We start from the raw sequence: 21,668 nt of genomic DNA on the forward strand, positions 1-21,668 counted from the left end.
TATAAATCGCGATGTTGCCGGAACTGCCCGAGGGTTCAGGGTCTGACTCTTGAAAATCTCCTCTGCATTTCCAGCATACAGTTACATTAATTTGGACTCTGAACGCTTTTGATTCATATACTCACAAATACCTGTTTACAGAAGGTCTGCATTTCTATGGACATCTGGCAGGGTTTTCAAAGGGTCAATTTGAAGTCTGAACCTTTTTATCCCGTGTTTTAATAATGTCACACCACAACTTCTTGGTGACGTCCAGAAGAATATAAACTTTGATGGAAACCTTAAGAAACCCTGAATAACGGTCATGATTACATGACAAGAGTTTTTATTCCCAATAACATTTGCTGTCTTCCTTCTTCCTCCTTCCTTTCTAATCTACTACTGTACTCTCTTTTCTGTTGTGTATGAGATCATGAAAGCATCACCTTCAGATTAACTTTCTCACATAAAGTTCTCAACTTCCTTTACTGATCACATCTCGTGGTATTTGTGCTCTTTGGCAGCAATGAGAAATGGATGTTAAGTAAAGATGACAGAATTCAATAAAGAAGACACATGAGCCCAGACCTGGAAATAAAATGTATTAAATACCTTTCCTATTCATCTCCTTAACTCCATGAATCAGAATCTCTCCCCAGCATATTTAACTCTTTCTGCCAACTTTTTGCAACCTTCGTATACGTGCCATCTTCTTCTCTCTGTTTATTATTTTCATTTTTACTCGTCTATCTGGCTCCTGACACATCTTTATTTGCGTGTCTGATCTTGTGTATTATGTTAAGTCATTCTGTCTTCATTTCCTCTCACCAATCAATGTCTCTCTGGGAGGGACATTTAGTCTTCATCACCATCACCTCCATCTATATTTGCAGGCTTATCTGCAGTTTTCTCATTCTCCCTCTGTCCCACTCTTCATTTCTGGGCCTGTTTGTTCTATTACCATCTACCCTTCCTGTCTCCCTGCCTATCTTCTTTTTTTACTGCCCTCTGTGTTTCTGTTTGTGTTTCACTCCAAGACAAGGACAACAAATTAATTCCAGTGATATATAGGTGTGAAACTGCTACTACTAACAATAATGATTTTTTGTGCTCATACTTTTTCTTATTTCTGCTTTCTTTTTTCTTAATCTGCTGTAGTTGTGCACTCCTGTCAGGTTTACGTCCCCCAGTTTGCCAGTTTTCCAGCCTGCATGTCTGTTCTATCCTTATTAGTATCACCAGTGTTTAATCTGACACTTGCCCCACATACAGTGCACATTCCATGTGTCTTGGGAAGAAAAAAATGTCTTGAATAATGTCACATATAAATGTTTACCAATCCGAATCAGTTGATGGGTTTGTAGCTCGTCGCTTCTTTTTTACTTGGTTTATTTTCACACAGAGAAAAATCCAGGTGAACTCCAAGTGAACCAAAATGCATGACTATAAACCACGTGAGAATATTATAGTATGTCTGCTCATTGGCCAGATGTGTCTGGGGCGGGACCAAGAAAAGTAAATACAGGAAGAAGGTGCTATGTTCTGGAATACTGGAAGACATCATTTCATAGTTATTTGCAACAAGATGACCTCCTGCAAAGGGTCTTGGTGTGGTTGTTTTGGTCCGCACTTGCACATCTCAGGATTTGATTTAAACTGACTGCAGCTATGATAACACTCTAATGACAACTGCTAACATAATACTGCTTACCACTACTACTACTACTACTAATATTAAGAAGAGAAGATACAAAAATATGACACATCTCAGTTCATGTTGTGTTAGTTCTTTGTCATCCTAAGGCATCAGAGATGTTTGATGTCACAGAGATGCAAACATAGTTTCCTTTAGCTTTTCTGCACTGAGAGATCAGCCCTCTTTTTAAGAGAGACAAAATCTAAATTAGGGATCGTTGGGGAGTAAGTCACACATACATTGGCCAGAAGAAGTTTATTGCTCTTTTGCAGCTCTGTTGCATTTTGTTTTGTTTTTACTTGTTCACAAAAAAGGGACAAAAATGTTCTGGATGTGTGAAAGAACAGCTTTGATAAGATAACAGCACTTGATGCTCTGGATGTTAGCGAAGACTTGCACTGAAAACATTTTGCAGGCCTGTAACAACATTAAGGACTCACTTAATTTACATGGAAAGCACATCACTGCCTTCAGCAGCATTTAACAACCTTGCCCTCAGTTTGTGGACATACTTTTTTTCTCTGTGGTTAAGATTAAGTTAGATTTAGGAAAACAAATCCACATGGTCAGATGTGGGAAATCAACATTTTTTTAAGAATTCACAGGAAAGCGTTGCTAACCGCAGCGATTATTAAGATCCAAAACAAAACTGGGTTGAAGTGTTTAAAGTGCAAGGATTAAAATGGCCGAGTAAAAATTTTCTTTTCTTGAGGCAAACATCACATTTCTATTTACACTTTTATACCTACTGCACATGTAAAGTATATGGCTGTTTGACGCAAACCTAGCACTGTGCAGCAGGGACCTGCTACATGTCCTTGGCCTGATCAACGCCTGCCATGCTTTGCCAACTCAGAGGACTCCAGCTTGTATACAAGACCACGTTTAAAAAATGTGCTACTCTGAGAGCACTGCACACTTAGAGGCCAAGGGAGGCAGAGGAGAGAAAGAACAAAGAAAGTGAAAGATGCATTCTGTTGCCACCTGCCACCCTCAGCCCTTCCAACCAAGCTGTGTCCAAAACCGCACTTGACAAATGAGTTCAGGGACACAGAGCATAGGCAAAGTCCCTGAGCTACAACACTAACAATGCACATGCACCATTCCATAGAGAGTCAGGAGGTGGTTCGGCGTTGCTGTGAGGATAAAACAGAGAGAATGATACACAGAGAAAGACGATAAAACACTGATGCAATAAGGAGAAAGAAAAAATACATATTCATATCTGCAATTGTTAAACAGAAGAACATGACACATACAAACATTCATTTTCTCATTTTGTGACACCAGCTCAACCTACTGCATTGTAGTGAGACTGTATATCAGATGTATATCAGCTAATGTCCAAGACGTGTTGTTGCCATGAGCTATTTTTCTGTCTTCATTCAACCCTATTCGCTTTTAGAGCCACTCAATTTTAAGGATTGAATGTTCATTCTGACTGAACTCTATGATTTTAAGGAATAATTAATTCTATTTGAAGCAAATACAAATTCTGCCCTGTCACACTGGAATGGAAAGTGAGCTCATTTGTCTTTTAGCCATCTATCTTTGGGCACACTTAGGATTCTGCCTTAAAATGACCCCAGCTTTCTTTTAAGTATTTTTGGGGAGTGCTTTCTTAAAAGGAAAGCTAGGAGAGAGAAGAAAGAGAGAGAGAGAGAGAGAGCACTGGGAAGACGCACAGCAAATGGCCATGAGCAAATTCAAACCCAGGCATCTGCAATAGCCTTATAACATATGAGGTGCCTGTTCAACCCAGTGAGCTAAACTAGCACCCTGACCCCAGCTTTCTGAAGTCATATTATTGCTGTAAGTAATTTGTTTTGTCCTGAGATGACTTGCTATTTGCTGGTGCAATGCACTAATGTCCTCACAGGCATAATCTTATTTGTTCTGCTGTATGATGGTGACAAAACAAGAGAAACGATTAGGATTATCTTGAGATTTCTGTTGATTTGATTTTCAGCCGAGTGACCATTTTTTGTGTGTGCTTCACAATGTTGAAGGACATGTGATTTATTTAACTAACAATAAGTAAATAAATTGATCAGAATATTTGACATAGACAACATGCAGGTATTACTATTAGTAGAATCAGTTGGCACAAAAACTAAGTATGTTTTTTTGTTATTAAAAACTTTGTTCATTATAACTACAAGATATGCAAAAGTGTTTGCGTCTCCATGTCTCTTGCAGACTTGCTGACATTTCGGAAAAAACACACACACACACACACACACACACACACACACACACACACACACACACACACACACACACACACACACACACACACACACACACACACACACTTTCCTGTTCCCTATACTCAAAAGGACATTACAGTGATATACATTCTTTTCCTGGTAACTTACCATATCTGTAACGTGTGCTCATCCTAACCTCGTCTTGTATGTTTTCACCCATATTTGAATGATTTTGTTCATAAAGACTTTGACCCGATGAGGGGCGTTTGGTCACCACAATGGCTTCATTTCTTCACAACATAAGTCCAGGCACACAAACATACACACAAGTCCAAAAGAGGTCACAGACTTCTCTGCCTTTCTGTATTCCTCTCCCAGTCTGAATATTTAACATGGAGAATAACATCTCTGCCTCCTCCTATTTGCCCTTCATGATGACATGTTGTGTCAGTGTACTTTTGGCCTTCTCTCCCTCTCTTCCCCTCTCTCTCTCTCTCCCTTCATTTTACAACCTGCACAAATAACATCTGGCACTTTGCCTGATCTCCAAGGATGTGATGATTAAGGCCAAATGACAGCGCTATTTCTCCTCCGCCCACCATGGCTGCAACCTTCCTCATAGACACGGACGAGCTTTGCCAGAGATTACAGGACTCATCTGTAAATAAAAACTTTTTTTTTCTGTCTATGTGATAAAAAATAAAGGGTAAGTACGAAACAAACCTGAATGTTCGGCATGAATTGTCAGCTGGGAAGATTTCTTTCTCTAAATGTCTGAAAACACAGGGCAGAGATATCCACTCCAGGGTTTAAACCACTGATGTGCCCAAATATTTGACCATTTGATTGTTGCTCACTGGGTAGGTGAGTCACTGGGTTTCAAAGACCTTTAACATTTTTTTTCTTCATATAAGCACTTAAAAAAATCTTGTCTGTCCATCTAAAATGCAGAAAACTGCAATACTCCTACTTTAGATTTTCTGTGTGTGTACAATTGTCCTCACACCCTCCTTTTGTTACAACCATGAAGTGCAACCTAACCGTTTGTCATTCTTAAAAGCACATTAGATGTGACCCTTTTCCTCCCGGAACATCACCGCCTAAATTTAACTGGCATACTGGTTGAATCATTTAGGATAACTGCACACAAGTGTGCAGCATTTTAAAGGTATAATTACAAGCTTAACAATTTACGCGACTGTGCAAAAAACTTAAAAAACATTTCCAGTAGTACAGGCGAGGAAAGCGGTTAGGGCAAATTGGCCAGGATGAGTTGATTGAGAAAGCGAGCGTAATTACAACTGCTGGTTTTAAAGACAACTGGAGAACTTCAAGTAATAGAAGTGGACGTTATAAAAAACATTTAAAGCTACATTGTGACATCATTTATTGTAGGAGGCTGAAACTAAAGCAGAGAAAGGTCAAATCTGACCACTGGAACTAAAAACTAGCAAACAGGATGATAATAATAATAATAATAATAATGGATTGCATTTATATAGCGCTTTTCGAGGCCCTCAAAGCGCTTTACAATTCCACTATTCACTCACTCTCTGGTGGAGGCAAACCACAGTTGTAGCCACAGCTGTCCTGGGGCAGACTGACAGAAGCGAGGATGCCATATCGCACCATCTGGCCATCACCAGTAGGTGAAGTGTCTTGCCCAAGGACACAACGACCAAGACAGACAGAGCTAGGGATCAAACCAGCAACCTTCCGGTTACAAGATGAGCTTCCCAATCCCCTGAACCACGGTCGCCCTGTAATATAGTGGAAAGTGATAGCGGAAACAAGTATGTGGGAAGGCAGTAAAACATGCTTAAGCGACATGTGGATCACTTTTCCTAACCCAAACCTCAACTTGTTTTCTCCTCCAGGTCATCTTACCATCAGCCTTCCTCTCCAAAAAGTGGGGAGTGAGTAAGCTAGGAAACATTTGGCATATGTGTTATCTCCCCTGCCAGTGGAGCACATCAGTCATCAAACACAGTTATGCTACTGTCACAATGTCAAACTTCATTTTCAAGCATGCGGTCTACATGTGAAATGGTTTGTAAAGTTCTATACTTCCACTGACTTTACAACCTCGCATCATTGTGTTATGCAGTGTTATACATCTAAAAAAACATTCAGCTGTCAGTGTGTAAGTTCATTTCCTCTCAGTGTATCTCATTGCCTCGAGTTTCTCTAAGAAAAATGTTTCTGGGACACCTGGTCTTAGCGGTAGGAAGCATACAGAACAATGCGAGACCTAGAAAGCTCTGCTGCTCAGTGAAAGACATAAATTAACACTTAATAAAAGCCGATCTGTGACCTTTTCCATTGTGTTTGCAAAAGTACAGTAACTCACATGAGAGAGTACTTATTTAGTCGTTATAAAGTGAAACTTATTGACCCAAGCCAGTATCTGTGTCAACCCACAACTGTGGATAAAGTTGGAGGTGATATGAAGCATGCTGCAATACCGTGAAACACGCCGAACCACAAGAATGACCTGCCATTATTGTTTGGTATTTGTTTTTAAGGTCAGTAAGTTTCCACCGTTTTTGTCCAGATAAATGGAAGAGGTGCTGTTGAATGAAAATCAAGGGAGAAAAATGAGCTGCCAACCAGGTGCTTTTTAGGCGAGCAATCACCATCCAGCAGGGATGGGATGGACATGAAGGTCACCTGCACTGTGAACAATGACACCTTACGCTGCCGGTACACACACATGCACAAATGACCACACACTCACCATTCAAACCTGTTTTGCTTACATTTGAGCTGAATTTAGATAATGCAGTATCAACTGTTGGCAGTTAAATAACTGCAGAAATAGAGTTCCAGCTTTTTGAAAGCATAAAAAGAATGAAAAAAGACAAAATTGCATTCAGTCTTTTTGCGTTTAAGCTTTATGTTAATCTCTCTGTCATACAATGATTCTCTGGTGTCCCTTTCCATCATAGAAATCGCAGCTGTGTATGGTTTTAAATGGACAATAATTCATTTCATCATTTATCATTATACTAACTGGGGCACTGTGGTTGTTATGCTTTTGTGAAATGAAAGAAGAAAATGAGCTGTAGTTGCTTTTTTTCTTCTTCTTCTTTTTTAGAAGACTTCTATTACCCAGGAGCTGCAGGAAATAATTAGTAATAAATAGTCAGTAATAAACTTAACTCATAAATCTAGATATAATTTCCAGGCACACACATCTGGTAATCCGTTTATGGCAATCCCCATTGAGACACAGCATTGCACCAGGTTTTTCTGTCTGCGTGCGATTTCCACATCAAGCTTTACACTGTGACAATAAACACAGTCAAGACAAATAATCATAAAATAATCAACCTATGTAAATGCCAGTGATTTCAGTTATTTGTCTGCTTCTATCTGGTTCCATCTCCACTCTCTGCATCAAAGAATAAAAATGTCTTTTGTTTACAGAGAACAAACCTACACAGGAGTAGGACGAGCTACTACAGTTCTGCCAGGGTGGTACTTGTAAACTAAGTGTAATTTCTCACATATGAGGTGCCAAGGTAGGGACATAACAAAATGAAGTGTCTTCATTTAGAGCTGGGCTCCATAAAAGATAATGAAAATGTCACTGTGCCTTATGTAATTTGTATGCTGTGACAGCTTACCACAGCGGTGATAGCTATGGTAAGCTGGTGGCATTTATAAGCAATGAGAGTGTTCCTCCTAACAGCAAGGGCTATTTTAAAAAGGTCCTGTTAGCTGAGATGGAAATCCTAATTTGGCAACATCTTATATAAGCAGTGTGAATTTATTCTGACTTTTACAGAGGTGTCATTGTAGAGGAAAAAATATGTCACAACTATAGCAAAAGAACAAGAAAGGAAGGCTGCAATCACAAGGGATGGCTGTGGATAAACATGCAGTGCATTTAACCTCAAGTTGCCTTTTTTACTTCCCTGAAACACCTTACAAGTTTTCTGGCAAGCTGCCCTGAATGTGCATATTTTCAAAGATGTGAAACCACATCTCTGCTTTTGCTTTTTTCTTCAGAGTCAGGGCTTCATTAGATCTGCTGTACTGAGGAACTGAACATAAAGTGATTGTTCCTGCAAAGCCTGCTCATCTCCAGTAAATATCAATAGATGCTGGGCATTGACTGTTGCAGCTAAAATGGATTGTGACTTTTTATGCTTTACTTAGCTAATGACCCTGCTAATTTCATTTGCTACACCAGCTAAGTGACTGACAGCAGCTGGCTTTGCAGCTGCCTAGCAACAGCAGAAGCCTGGTACCAGTTTTCCTGCATCAGGGGTGTCCAAACTTTTTTCACTGAGGGCCACATACATAAAAATATAGGAGGGGCTGGGCCACTTACAAGAAATTAGGTATATAATCTTAACTTTAGTGTATTAAAGTTAGAAAAATCACTTAAAAGTGGCTGAATATGTTATATTGTTGAATATAATTAAAGACAAAACTACTTTCATCACAGCTTTCCATAAATGGATCTTTATTGACTTATTCAGAAAAAGCTTTGGTAGCTCATTCTCAGAACAGCAGCCTCAGATTTCTTCTTAGACAGAAGATTTACAGTACAGAGAAAAAATAGGGGAAAATGGGACAGGTACATTTCAAGTTTGTTATTTAAGTTATTAGGCTTAGCAACACTATTAACGTTGTTTGAAACCGTTATCAACATTAACAGACTGAACTGGACTTAATAACAGGAGTCCATATAATCTTAGTAAATTATTCTGGTGAGTATCAGCTGCGCTGGGTATGTAAATCGGGCCATCCAGCCGCGGTGCTGATCGCCACTCGTGCTAAAAATCCGGACAAATGTCACTTGATCAAGGAGCAAATCTGCATCAGATGAGATCAGCTGACTTCTTTGCGTCTGCGTGCGCTGTGCACAGCGGCGTGTACTCTGTGTGTTAACAAGAAAAACGCATATAAGAAAGTGGTGCGCAAAAGCAGGGTAGTGACAGAATTGATGCGCATTATTGATATTTGAAGCATGTGTACCTGCACATTAACACACGGGTACGGTGGAATATATTTTTTACTCACCTAAAGCGCTCGTGCTCTCGTCCACTCCCCGCAAAAAATTAGCAGCTTTGCGGTGTCTGTGGCATCGGTGCTCTCATCGCATGCGATGGAGTAAAAATCAAAAGCACAGCTTTATCAGACAGTTGCAGTTTAATGTTGGCCGACGAGTCTTCAATGCATCGCACAACTGTATCTCTGGACATGCTGACGTTGTTGAAGTCCTGCACTTTTTCCACATTATTTCGGTGACTTTAACGAGGCCGTGTTTTATGAGGTCTCCATCTGAAAAAGGCTTGCCATGTCTTGCGATGAGTTGGTCGACCTCATAGCTGGCTATTGGAGCCTTTTCCTGGACCTTTTGAGCACGCAAAAAATACTGTTGCTGACCCTGCAGGACAGCTACCATTTGCTTTAATTTCTGCTCTCGCTCAGCACCAGTGTAGGATGCATAGGCCTGATGTTTGGTTTCATAATGGCGTCGTACATTATACTTTCATAACCGCCACAGTTTCAGTGCAGATCAAACAGACACACGTCCCCTTGAATTCTCTGAAGAAATATTCACTCTCCCAACGTGTCTGAAATTTTCTGCATTCACTTTCTACCTTTCGCTTCTTTGGTTCTGCCATGTTTAGTAACTTGGGGTAAATTTCTTCTGTGATTGTCCTTTTTGGTGGAGCAACTGCCTTGATCAACAGAAGCTCCCCCTGGTGTTAAAACTAAGAAGTGCAATACGCTCAAGCAAAAGTTGAAGTGCGGACAATATTCTATTCTATTTATAAAATTACTGGCGGGCCAATTAAAAATGGATCGCGGGCCGCAGTTGGCCCGCGGGCCGGAGTTCGGACACCCCTGTCCTGCATGTATGATGCACCACCTGTTTCGAAGCATAGCAGATATCAGATTCTGTAATGCAACGCTAAAGACTTTAAAGTAGAATGGGCTAATTATCAAAATGAGTTAGTCCTCCAACAGACTGGCACCATGTCCAGGGTATATCCCGCCTCTCAACCTGCTGCACCTTGAGGACGGCCTGGGATAGGCTTTAGCCTACACCACAACAATGAACTAGACAAGTGAAAAACAAATGTGTAGTTGGATTATCAAATTTAACATTAATTTACATTATTATAAATAACAAATTTTTGCAAAATGACCCAGTTTGTTCTTTCCAACTGCAAAAGTTGTCCAATCCAATTAAACCTTCCTTACAAAGCAAGCAATACTGATAAGGTTATTGCAGTAATAATAATAAGAATGTTTGTGTTTTTGTTAATAAAATGATATTTGGCTGACAACTATTTTGATTGGGAGAATCTTGTGAACAGAAAGCCACACAGCATGTATATACACATGAAGGATGTCTCATTTGTTGCATGGTGAACTGGCTTGTCTGGACTGTCACAGGCATCAGCAGCCAGCATTATAACCCTGTGGTGCAGCTCGCTTATTGTCTGTCACTTGGTATATGTCTACAATTTGAGTCTGTTTTCTCTCCTCTTACAAGTGAGATTGTTTTGTTGCCTTTTGTTTTGGCTCTATTTGATTAAAGGATTAAACTATTTTTCCATAACGCTTAGACATTGAGTAACAGTTGTTATCCCAGGTTCATTCAACACAGACAAGCTTACAGTGTAGTATTTTAGCAATTTCTGATGGAGGAGATAATCTCATTTGGGACAAGAAAGTTTAAACCACATTTATGGCATGGCCTTTCTTCAGCAGTGCACTCAGTGATATCAAACTATACACTCCTTTACATAGGGTTCTACCTTTCAGATTTTATGCTCTGTTTACCAACATTCCTAACCAAGCACTTCCCAAGTCAGGATAAACCATGAACGTATATGCTTTTTCATTTTTTTTCCAACTGGAAGAACTTTATATTCTTTACATTTGTCTCCTAATTTTGTCAAAATTCGCAGCGTAGAAAATACCATATGTAGCACAGATGTCCCAAATCAACAGATCCTGCCTTACATGGTAAAGTCGTCATAACAGTCGCAATTCTTGCTAGAATTAGAAATAATTACATGGTCCTACCTTAGCAATGGTCTCATGGAACTTGAAAAGTGGGTCCAGGGTTTCTGGTGACTCTGAAGAAAACTGGGCCTCTGACAGAAAACTGGTGGTCTAAAAGAAAAGGGGTGAATAAAAAGAGAAGAAAAAAGTCTTAAATATAAGATGATAAAGTTACTATGTCCCGTTTTTTAAAGTATGAGAAACATTCCATGTTAGTGAGCGACAACAATGATTTGTTTCTCCATAGTATTAAATAATAATAATAAAAAAAGACACCTTTCCCTCCAGTTACTTGTTTTTTTTTTTTCATATATTCTAATTTGTTCTCTTCTATTCTAAGCGGGAAAGAGTGGAGTGACCTGTCAAGTTTTTGACAGGAAACAACAGTAAATGCTCTCAAGGCCACAGAGCTGCTCAGCTTTTGTGTTGTGGTGTCAAACACACACACACACACACACACACACACACACACACACACACACACACACACACACAAACTCACAGGCGGACGGCTACACAAAGTCAACCATGACTACACGCCACCTAAAATTACCTCACTGTCACCTCAGTATACTATGTAACGTCCTCAAAAAACAAAGTACCTCACTGTGACTTCAAAGTCATTGTGCTGTCTTTGTAGAAGTTTCTTTCTTTCCGTCTTTTTTCCTTCTTTTTTTTCAAATAGAGTCAAACCAAACAGGGAGTTCATGATATCAGAAGTTCAAACACGGCACACTGCAGCAGTCTTGAACATCCTATTAGTTTTTATTTCATCCAGTTTTGACCGGTGTCAATGCTTTCAACAGGAAAAGTAAGTGTTACTTTTCAGTTATTTCTCCATGATAGTACAGGATATTTATATTATTATCATGCTATGAACAGGATATTTTATCTCCACATAAAATAGCATTTTTTCCTTCTCTGTTCTCAACATTGTTGCAATTGCTGGCACCACAAACCTGCAAACTGTCAGGTCTTCTTCTTTTCTCTGTTTGCCTTTCCCTCACAACGAAGGGTCAAAGCAGGTGGCTGCCCTCCATGAGCCTAGTTATGTTGGTGGTTTTGCTGCTTTTTCTCTTCTCGCCTGACTGTCACTAAGAGTTATCTCGTATGTGAGCACTTTGTTTTTTCTAGCCCCATCACTAAACAAGTAAAACTGATACTGATTCTGCAGAAGCTTTTCATTTAGATATATATCTGTATATATATATATATACCTTTGCCTTATGTGATTTTGTTTAGGCAAAGTTTGTGTTTATCGTAAATATCACTCATTTATTCAACTAAAATGAGTGAAAATTGCAGATAAAAAATGAAAAAGGTACAATATGATCTGTGGGTACAGACATTTACATCCAGTTATATTTATCTTCACTAATTTCTCACTCATTTGCACTTATAGAATCTACTCTTTAGCATTTCAATAATATGGCCTGTTGTGATGTACACTCTCCGGGAATTCTGTGCTTTTGTTTTGCTGAGTGAATTTTTTGTTGTAGTAGTTTGCTACTTAGCACTAATTAGCAGGTATCTGTGTCTGTAAGATGCATCCATATGGGTGTATCTTGCTAACCAAGTTCGGTAGCAGAGGCTGATGACTGATAATGGTAACCTCTTGTTAAAAATCAAGATGGCAATGGTGAAGAACATTCAGGGGTTTTGGCTTCAAAATGCATTTAAAACTCAAGGATGACTTCATGGTAGTTAAGCCTATCTTTTGGTAAAATGTAACAAATGCACCATTTACAAATGTAAATCAAGCTTTCAGAGTTCGGTTTAAACTTGTAGGATGCTGTACAACATTATGATGGACTGGAACAAACGCTCAGAAGTGCATGACTCATCAGGCACCCTCAGGATACTGGAACAAAAGCAAATGTTAAAGGGAAAAAAAAGTTGAATTCCCCATAGATGATGGGGTGAAACTGGCAATGCACTTAACTAGTCAATATAGCAGCCACGGTGAGTACACAGGGAATAGAAGTTTTACTTAACAGTTTGCATATTTATGCATTCCAAGAAGAAACAAGGAGAAAGTTTTCATCAAACCCTGTGTGCTGCCTCTGAATAAATATGTGAATTATTGAACGCAGCATCTGCCTCAAAATATGCCCCTGTTGTTGATGTCAAGTTGCATATGTGCAGAGTTCCCCCAAAAGAATCCTCACCTCCTGCATTCAGAGGAGAAGAATTAAAATGAAATGCACGGATACAGCTGTTGTGCCCTCGCACAAAGACATGGATTCAAGAGGTATTTGAGCCCCGTGGATATCTGTAGCTGTCACTCTCTGTGGTCAGACTGCTTTTTTCTGAAACTTTTGATGGGGACTTGCTGTCATGATGAAGATAACACCACACACACCTACGCGGACACACACTGTGTTAATTAATTTTCCCATTTAAATGAATTATTCCCTGTAATCACAAAGCTGCATGTTGTTGTGTTGCTCAGTTAATATTTTGCTTTTAGACATTTTTCACAAGCACCATTTCCCATAAGCATTAGTGCGTCACATGTTAACAGATGGAAGAATTAGCAGATGGCTTGTATTCAAAGACTGATAAGCAAGACATCCGAACAAAGAAGTTAAGAGAAGTCAAAGGTCAAAAAATGCCAATGAATATGGAAAAAAATGAAACACAGAAAAGAAACATAAGCAGGTTTGTCCTGCTGATCGAGCTTGTGAATACAGGTTGAATAGTTTTTATAAAAACATAAATATTTTATAGAAATAATTCGAATTAAACACTGTAGTCACTTTCGTATAGCATTTCTAACAAGCACTATGCGGTGCTTTATGTCAGATTGACATATTTTCTCTGGGTTTCATGGGTTCAGGATGGTGGGGTTATGGAGAACTGAAGCTGTTAAACCAGAAGAAAATGGCCAGGCTCAAAGATTCCCAAGTGGCATCCACTCTGTACTAAGTGCCCTTTGTATGGCTTATGTACAGCTCACTTTCTTTTACAGTACAGACCCTCTCTGTGCCTCAACACTTAGGTTTGCTCTGACCTTCTCGTGGTGGTTAAAATATTGTAATGCTAAAATGGGTATAATGGGTTGTTATTTATGAAAACATGAGCATTAATCAGCTTGGGTTTGACAACTTCTTAAATATTATATTGATTTGTGCTGAAGGTTACTGCTGGGGTTAAAACAGAGGAAAAAAAAAGCATGAAATGATCAAATCCTCTGCTGGCACAAAACGATGCCTGAACCATACTTTGCCTGAACACACACACACACACACACACACACACACACACACACACACACACACACACACACACACACACACACACACACACACACGTTCAATCAATGTTAGTTTTTCTGAAACACAAAAGGAAGAAAGTGCCTCTTTAGCATGAAGGACAGTGATACCTTTGGATTAAAGGTGTCCTACTCATCAATCAGGAATGTCCTCTATGAAACTAGATGTCCTTGTGACTTAAAAAAAATACATTCTGAAATGTCCATTTATTTAAGAATGACTCTCAGCGCTTTCTAATCCTAGTGATAAATGCACATCTTCCATCTATTGCACAGAATAAATCAAATTCCACCAGCATCATCAAGGAGAATTTAAGCTGCACAGGTGTTATCCCCACTGCTCAGACATTCATAAAACAAAAATATTACTTTTGCTAGTGGATCACTTAACTACTGAAACCATTAATATGGCATTGTGGGACTGTTTCTGTCTCTATTATAGTGTGGTGCTACTGTGAAACACGAAAAACAGAAAGTACAAAGCTGTGAAGAAAACAGATCTTACAGTATAATAGTGTCATTATCCATAATGAAGTGCATTATATTGGCGAAAGTATTAACTAATTCGTCCAAATCATCTAATTCAGGTGTTTGAATCACTTCCATGGTCACAGGTACAAATCAAGCATCTAGGCATGCAGACTGCTTCTATAAACATTTGTGAAAGAATGGGTCTCAGGAGTGAATTTAGTACAGTACCATGACAGGATGCCACCTGTGCAACACTACTAAATATCCACACTCAACTATTAAATTCAAATTCAAATTTCAAATTCAAATTTTATTTGTCACGTACACAGTCATACACAGTACGATATGCAGTGAAATGCTTGGACAACTGCTCGTGACCTAAAGAAAACAAAAAAAGGAAAGGCTATGAATAAGATAGGAAATAAATATGAAAAATTAAAAAGGGAAATAAATATGAAAAATTAAAAAGGGTAAATTTTACTAGGAAGGAATAAAATATAAATTAAGGTTAAAAATGAAATAACTGTACAACACAAATTAGAATGAAGGGTAAATTTAACTGGGAAAGAATAAGATAAAATATATAAATTAAAGTTGAAAATAAAATAACTGTACAACAAAATACACAGTATAGAACTATATAAGAATGTATGAAGAAATATAAATAAATATATACACAATAACAGCAGCTGTACAAGTATTAACTGGAAATGAAGAATGTAGTGACCAGTGTTGTGCAATCCACATTATGTCTTGTGCAGTGCAAATATGCTCAAAGTGATTTAAGTGATGAAGTGAAAACAATGTCCAGAATGTCCAGTGTGTGTGTAAGAACTATATGTGTGGGTCAGTACTGTGTGGTGGTGTGATTGAGAGACCGTATCGCCTGCGGGAAGAAGCTCCTCCTCAGTCTCTCTGTGTTGGTCTTCAGGGAGCGGAATCGCTTTCCTGACCTCAACAGAGAGAACAGTCTGTTGTTGGGATGGCTGAGGTCCTTCACAATCTTCCTGGCCTTGGTCCAGCACCGCCTGCTGTAGATTGAGTGCAGGTCAGGGAGCTCGGAGCGGATGGTGCGCTCAGCTGACCGCACAACCCTCTGTAGAGCTCGTCTGTCCTGCATGGTGCTGTTCCCGAACCAGGTTAAGATGTTTCGCGTCAGGATGCTCTCTATGGTGCACGAGTAAAAGTTCCTGAGCACCTTGGAGGGCAGTTGGAAGTCTCTCAAGCGTCTGAGGTGGTAGAGACGCTGTCGGGCCTTTTTCACCACGGTGTTGATGTGACAGGACCATGACAGGTCCTGCGTGATGTGAACTCCGAGGTATTTGAAGCTGTCCACTCTCTCCACTGGGCACTCGTTGATGACGGGGGTCTGGTAGTTCCTCTCCTGCTTAGTGCTGAAGTCCACTATCAGCTCCTTTGTCTTACTGACGTTTAGAAGGAGGTTGTTCCTCTGGCACCAGTTCTCCAGATTCCTAATCTCCTTCAGGTAGGCCGTCTCGTTGTTATCAGAGATCAGGCCCACCACGACGGTGTCGTCAGCAAACTTGATGATGGTGGTGGAGCTGGTAGTGGCCACACAGTCATATGTGTACAAAGAGTACAGCAGGGGGCTCAGAACACACCCCTGGGGGGCTCCAGTGCTGAGAGTGGTGGAGGCTGAGACATGTCCGCCCATCCTTACTGCCTGTGGTCTGCCAGTTAGGAAGTTGGAGATCCACTGACACATAGATGAGCTGAGTCCCAGATGCTCCAGCTTGGTGGTGAGTGTGGAGGGAATTATGGTGTTAAATGCAGAGCTGTAGTCTATGAAGAGCATTTTAACATAATTCCCCCTTCTAGTGTCCAAGTGAGTGAGTGATGTGTGGAGGAGATGAGAGATGGCATCGTCTGTGGAACGATTTGGACGGTAAGCGAACTGTAGTGGGTCCAGTGTGTCTGGTAGTGAAGAAATGATGAAGTCTCTGACCAGGCGTTCAAAGCACTTCATCACTACTGAGGTGAGGGCTACAGGGCGATAGTCATTGAGAGAAGCAGGGTGGGGTTTCTTCGGGACAGGAACAATGATGGACTCTTTGAAGCATGTGGGGATCACCGACTGAGATAAAGAGATGTTGAATATCTCAGTGAACACAGGAGCTAGCTGGTATGCGCAGTCTCTGAGGATACGACCTGGGATGCCGTCTGGTCCTGCTGCTTTCCTGGTGTTCACTCTTTTGAAGGCTCTCCTTACTTCATGCTCGGAGATGACGAGCACGTTTCCGGTGCTGGCAGTATCTTCCTGTCTGCAGCCGTTAGTGATATTATAACAAAGTTGACACAACTGGGAAGCACACAGTGGTCACCAACTGCTACAGATGCCCCAAACTTCACGTGGTCGTCATATTAGCTCACGAACAGCGCTTAGAGAGCTTCTTGGAATGTGTTTCCCTGGCTGAGCAGCTGCATCCAAGCCTTACATAACTAAACGCAAGGGGTCAGATGCAGTGCTGTAAAGCACGCCCCGCTGGACTGAGTCGGCCCTTTCCTCTTCAAACATGACAAAATGACCTCTACCCAACAGAACACTTTTGGAATGAATTACAGCAGAGACTGTGAGCCAGCCCTTATTCGAAATCAGTGTGCCAACTTGGTGGAAAGCCTTCCCAGAAGAGTTAAAGCTGTTATAGCTGCAAAGGGTGGGCCCACATCATATTAAACCCAATGAATTAAGTATGGCATGTCACTCAAAGTGATATGTGTGTTAAGGCAGACAAGCAAATACTTTTGGGAATACATACTAAAAAGCAGCTATAACAGTGACAATTTCATTGAAAACGTTACTGGGTTAAATAATTATTTGATCTAATACTGAATTTTTAAGTTTGTGCACTTACAAAGTACAGTAGAAAGAAAGAACAGTATATAATTTGTATTGTAGTTTCATTTTAATGAAGACAGAATAATATAAACACATACGACACACGATAAAACACATTACATAAAAGTTAGAAATTTGAAATTCATTTTTATAAATTAACCCTTGGTCATCCTAGCTATTGGCAATGAAAAAAGAGACCACAGTGCAGGGTGGTAACAAAATTTCACTGTAACACCATATGTGACCATTTAAAAAAAACATTCAGAAAAGGAGGATGTAAGAACCAGAAAACAAAATCAGTTGAAGTTGTCAGATCAAGCATCCAGCAAGATAATACAAAATCAATGGAACAGCAAGAACGGGCAATGGAGGCTTCACTGAAAGCAGCGTGGGTCCAAAAGTAAGCAAACACAAGATAGACAGAGAACTCAAAGTGTGTATGAGTGATGTGATGGAGGCATTGGAGCCAAGTGAAAGGGATAACAAGAGAAACTGAATTTCTAGGACAAAAACATGTTTCTACCCCCTCACATTACCACTCCTTTATGCTTGACATTGGGAACCATATATGCAAATGCATAAGTCTCCTGCACAACAGGTGACACAAACTTTTAGAGGCATTCATGAGGTAATTTCGTAGCTCTTGCCATGATATTCATTTTCATTTTCAATTTCATTTGAATTTTATTTATAAAGTACCAAATCAGAACAACAGTCTCCTCAAGGCGTTTTATATTGTAAGGTAGACCCTACAATAATACATACAGAGAAAAACCCAACAATCTGACCCCCTATGAGCAAGCACTTTGGTGACAGTGGGAAGGAAAAACTCCCTTTTAACAGGAAGAAACCTCCAGCAGAAACAGGCTTAGGGATTCAGAGGTTAATTGACTGATTAGTTAAACTTACGGTATATTAACACTAGTCTCCCCTCCAAAAATGACAATTTTTGGCCACTTTATTCCTCTGGGGACCAGGGTATAATTTGCCGTTTTTGACTACTTTTCATTGTACCTCTATATTTCACCTTTAAAAACTGTTTATCTTGCCTTGTATTTTCAGCACAACCTCAAATATCTGAAACTGGAGTTATTTTTTTCATTTTGACATACTATATTAGCACAATTGAGCTAAATTCAGAAAAAAATGTTTTTAAATCCGAGTAGAAAAAAGTTATATTTTTTACTGTAAAAACCACAAACATGTTTAACGAATCATTTTCATAACTTGAAATGCAAATAGAAATTGTACCTTCCTAAAAATTATGCACAAATTTTGCAAACAACAAAGTTATATGGTACTATTTACCTAAAAATGCATCCAAGGCCTCAGGCATTTTTTATATAACCATTTAAAACCATTTACAGAACAATCAGGTGGGCTGCATCAAATAAGAAGGCACACAAATTATTTGTGCCACTCCAAAAAAATAGTTTCCGTCCACTATAAGACAGAGGAGAATATCACAGGCCTAAACCCTGCAGGTCTGACAATAGAGGTGTATCAATCCAGTTTTCCATGTGGAGACAACGTTTAGACTGCAATCTGCTTTTGGTGGCTTTTTTTTGGATCAACTGTGACATTCGCTAGTATAACCGACACACAAAACAAAACAATGACTACAGTACACACTAACTATAGCCTCCAAACACACTACATGATGATATACTCCCTTACAATAATGGGGCCTTACAAAAAGAGAGTGCTCAAGTGTTTTGGTATCAGATTTTAGGTCTGAAAATAAATGTAAACCTAAAATGTCTGTGCATCTCCTGAAACAATAAAGAGAAGAAAATAGAAGCTGTTTTATATCCCGATAACCCCACAACTCAATTTCCTCAATGTCAAACTTATGGGCAGAAACAACACATGGACTGACCTTGTATAAGTAAGTGTATGCTTTTTATAGGAGGCTGGAGGTATTCAAACCTGGCATATAACAGGGTTTGCTAGACTTTCTAAAAACTTTAAGAACAAACCAGAGGAAACAATCAGCTTCATGCTTGAGAATGAGTTTCTGCAAAAGCTGAAAAAAATAAAAAATAAAAACTTACTTCAAGGATTTCAGCTTGGAAAAAACAAGCTCTACTGTGCACTGAAAACCCATTTAAAAATCTGCCCTTGGGACACTACAGCTTCTCTGTAAACCGAGTTGATTGAGCTCTATCAAAACCTGGCTCTGCAAGAAGCTCACTTTGACTTTCACTTTCTGGACAAAACGAGGTCCCTGCTTCAGACGTTCCCTGCTTACAGAACATGGCCCCTTTTAAATGCTCATCATTTGCTACAACATTCAGCTGCAAATCAGCATTTTCAACGGTGGATACCAAAAGAACACAGCAGACTTCTGCATAGAGACATCAGTGTCCCTGGCTAGCCATTCCTCCTTCTTGCCTATATTCAAGGACTTGATAGCATAAAAAGTGCCATTTCTGTGGTTCGTAATGTAGAGAAATGTCATCAATTCAGTAAATGAACACAAAGGAAAACTGGATAGCCATATTTTTTAGACTGAAGGTATATTAAAAGACAAATAACTGTGTTTCTGTTGGATTTAAACATTGCCCTCCTGTGTCTAAGGCCATCTTTCTCCACTTTATACAAGTACAGCTTTGTGCACAGTTTCCACAGGAGTGTCAGGAGAGTCTGGCAGATCAGACATTATAATTGCTCTTACCAATTTATTCCAGAGATTATGTCTGATAACGATTTTATCTGTTTCCAGAAGTTTGATGTTGCGTAACTATACAGATACAGAATAGCATTTTTATTATATATTCCCCCCCCCCCAGTATACACGCAATGGCCACTTCATTAGTCACACCTTGCTAGTAGTGAGTTGAACCCTGTTTGCCTTCAGACCTCTCTTATTTCTTCATCATATGGTTTCAACAAAGTGCTGGATTTTGGTCCATATTGACATGATAGCATTTCTAGAGATTTGCCTCACAACCACAATGAAAGTATCCCATTTCATTACATATCAAAATAAGTCACCAATGAAATGTATTTACCAAGTATCAGACGCTAACTTTACACAGTCTACTAGTACAATCACTTGTACCTCAAAGTGGTTATAAGATAAATAAGCCATGACTTTAGGAATGAAAAAACAAAAGTATAAAGTTATTTTTCCCCAATATAGCTGTCATGACAGAGACCAATGCTGTTTTTTATAATAAGCTGTAAAAGATTTACTATAGGAATTAGCATCGATTATGCCTCTACTTTTCATCCATATAGCAGTTTAATTTATTTAACCTAAAAAGAAAAGAAAAAGCACTGGAGAGGTAGTTTTATGTTCATTCAGCTATAAACTCAACCTGAGAAGTATTGCACAGTGTAGATGTTTCTTCAGATATTGTTCCAATTAAATTCTTTGAAAACCCTTTTTTTGACAGTTTTAGTAAACCTTTTACATCATTAAGCCCAACCTAAAAAAATAAATAAATAAATAAAAAAAGGATCTTTGACACAAACTGAGGCTGACAGTGTTTGAAATAACGAATGTACTGCTTATAATGTTTAGAGAAAGCTCCCATGACAACTGATAAAAGTGAAAGCTGAGGCAACAAAAAGGTTAACTGCTTCAAAACCAGCAAGAAAAAAGACAGATCATTTTCTTCTGAAGTTTCATGCTTTTTTGTAAAATAGAACATCCTTTCTAGAAAGGACGCAACACTATGACAAGAACAAGGTCATGAATAAACTCAATTATAAGTGTGAAGATACATGTGATATGGTCATATCTGGAGTCTAATATGCTACTGGAGAGCCCTGTATCTGAAGAATTACATTTATCTACCAATACAATGGAACGGTGAATATAATTTTCACACACAGGAATAAAAAAAGGTTCCACAAAAAGATTTTCTTAAAGGCAGAACTTTGTGAATCTGAGCATGGCCAGAAAAGTTGTCTAAAGTCTTTGGAGCTAATGTTTCATTTAGCTACCTTGATGAGGTTGGCTATTGTCATGTGGTTGCTCAGCGGCACAATACTACCAGATAGAAAAAAAAATGAGTGGAATTTGGGTAACAAATGTGTGTTTAGGTTTTATACTTTACAAATGTTGGGATCAGCTCCAGTACTTATGCGTCATCTCCTCAGGAAGAAACTCACTCGAAACTTGATGTGGGGACCAAA

General features: G+C 39.3%; 1 protein-coding gene across 10 annotated transcripts in view; it reads right to left on the reverse strand.

Moving 5' to 3' along the window:
- naaladl2 (N-acetylated alpha-linked acidic dipeptidase like 2) overlaps nt 1–21,668 on the reverse strand; it is a 549,411-nt gene that overhangs the window by 73,113 nt on the left and 454,630 nt on the right. For all 10 annotated transcript variants that reach the window (XM_082524424.1, XM_082524421.1, XM_082524418.1 and 7 more), the window contains one exon: nt 10,942–11,031. In XM_082524424.1, the coding sequence (XP_082380550.1) occupies nt 10,942–11,031 (90 nt within the window). The remainder of the gene's footprint in view (nt 1–10,941; nt 11,032–21,668) is intronic.

Source organism: Aulonocara stuartgranti (genome assembly GCF_965226115.1).
Source record: "Aulonocara stuartgranti genome assembly, chromosome: 23".
Taxonomy (NCBI): Eukaryota; Metazoa; Chordata; class Actinopteri; order Cichliformes; family Cichlidae; genus Aulonocara; species Aulonocara stuartgranti.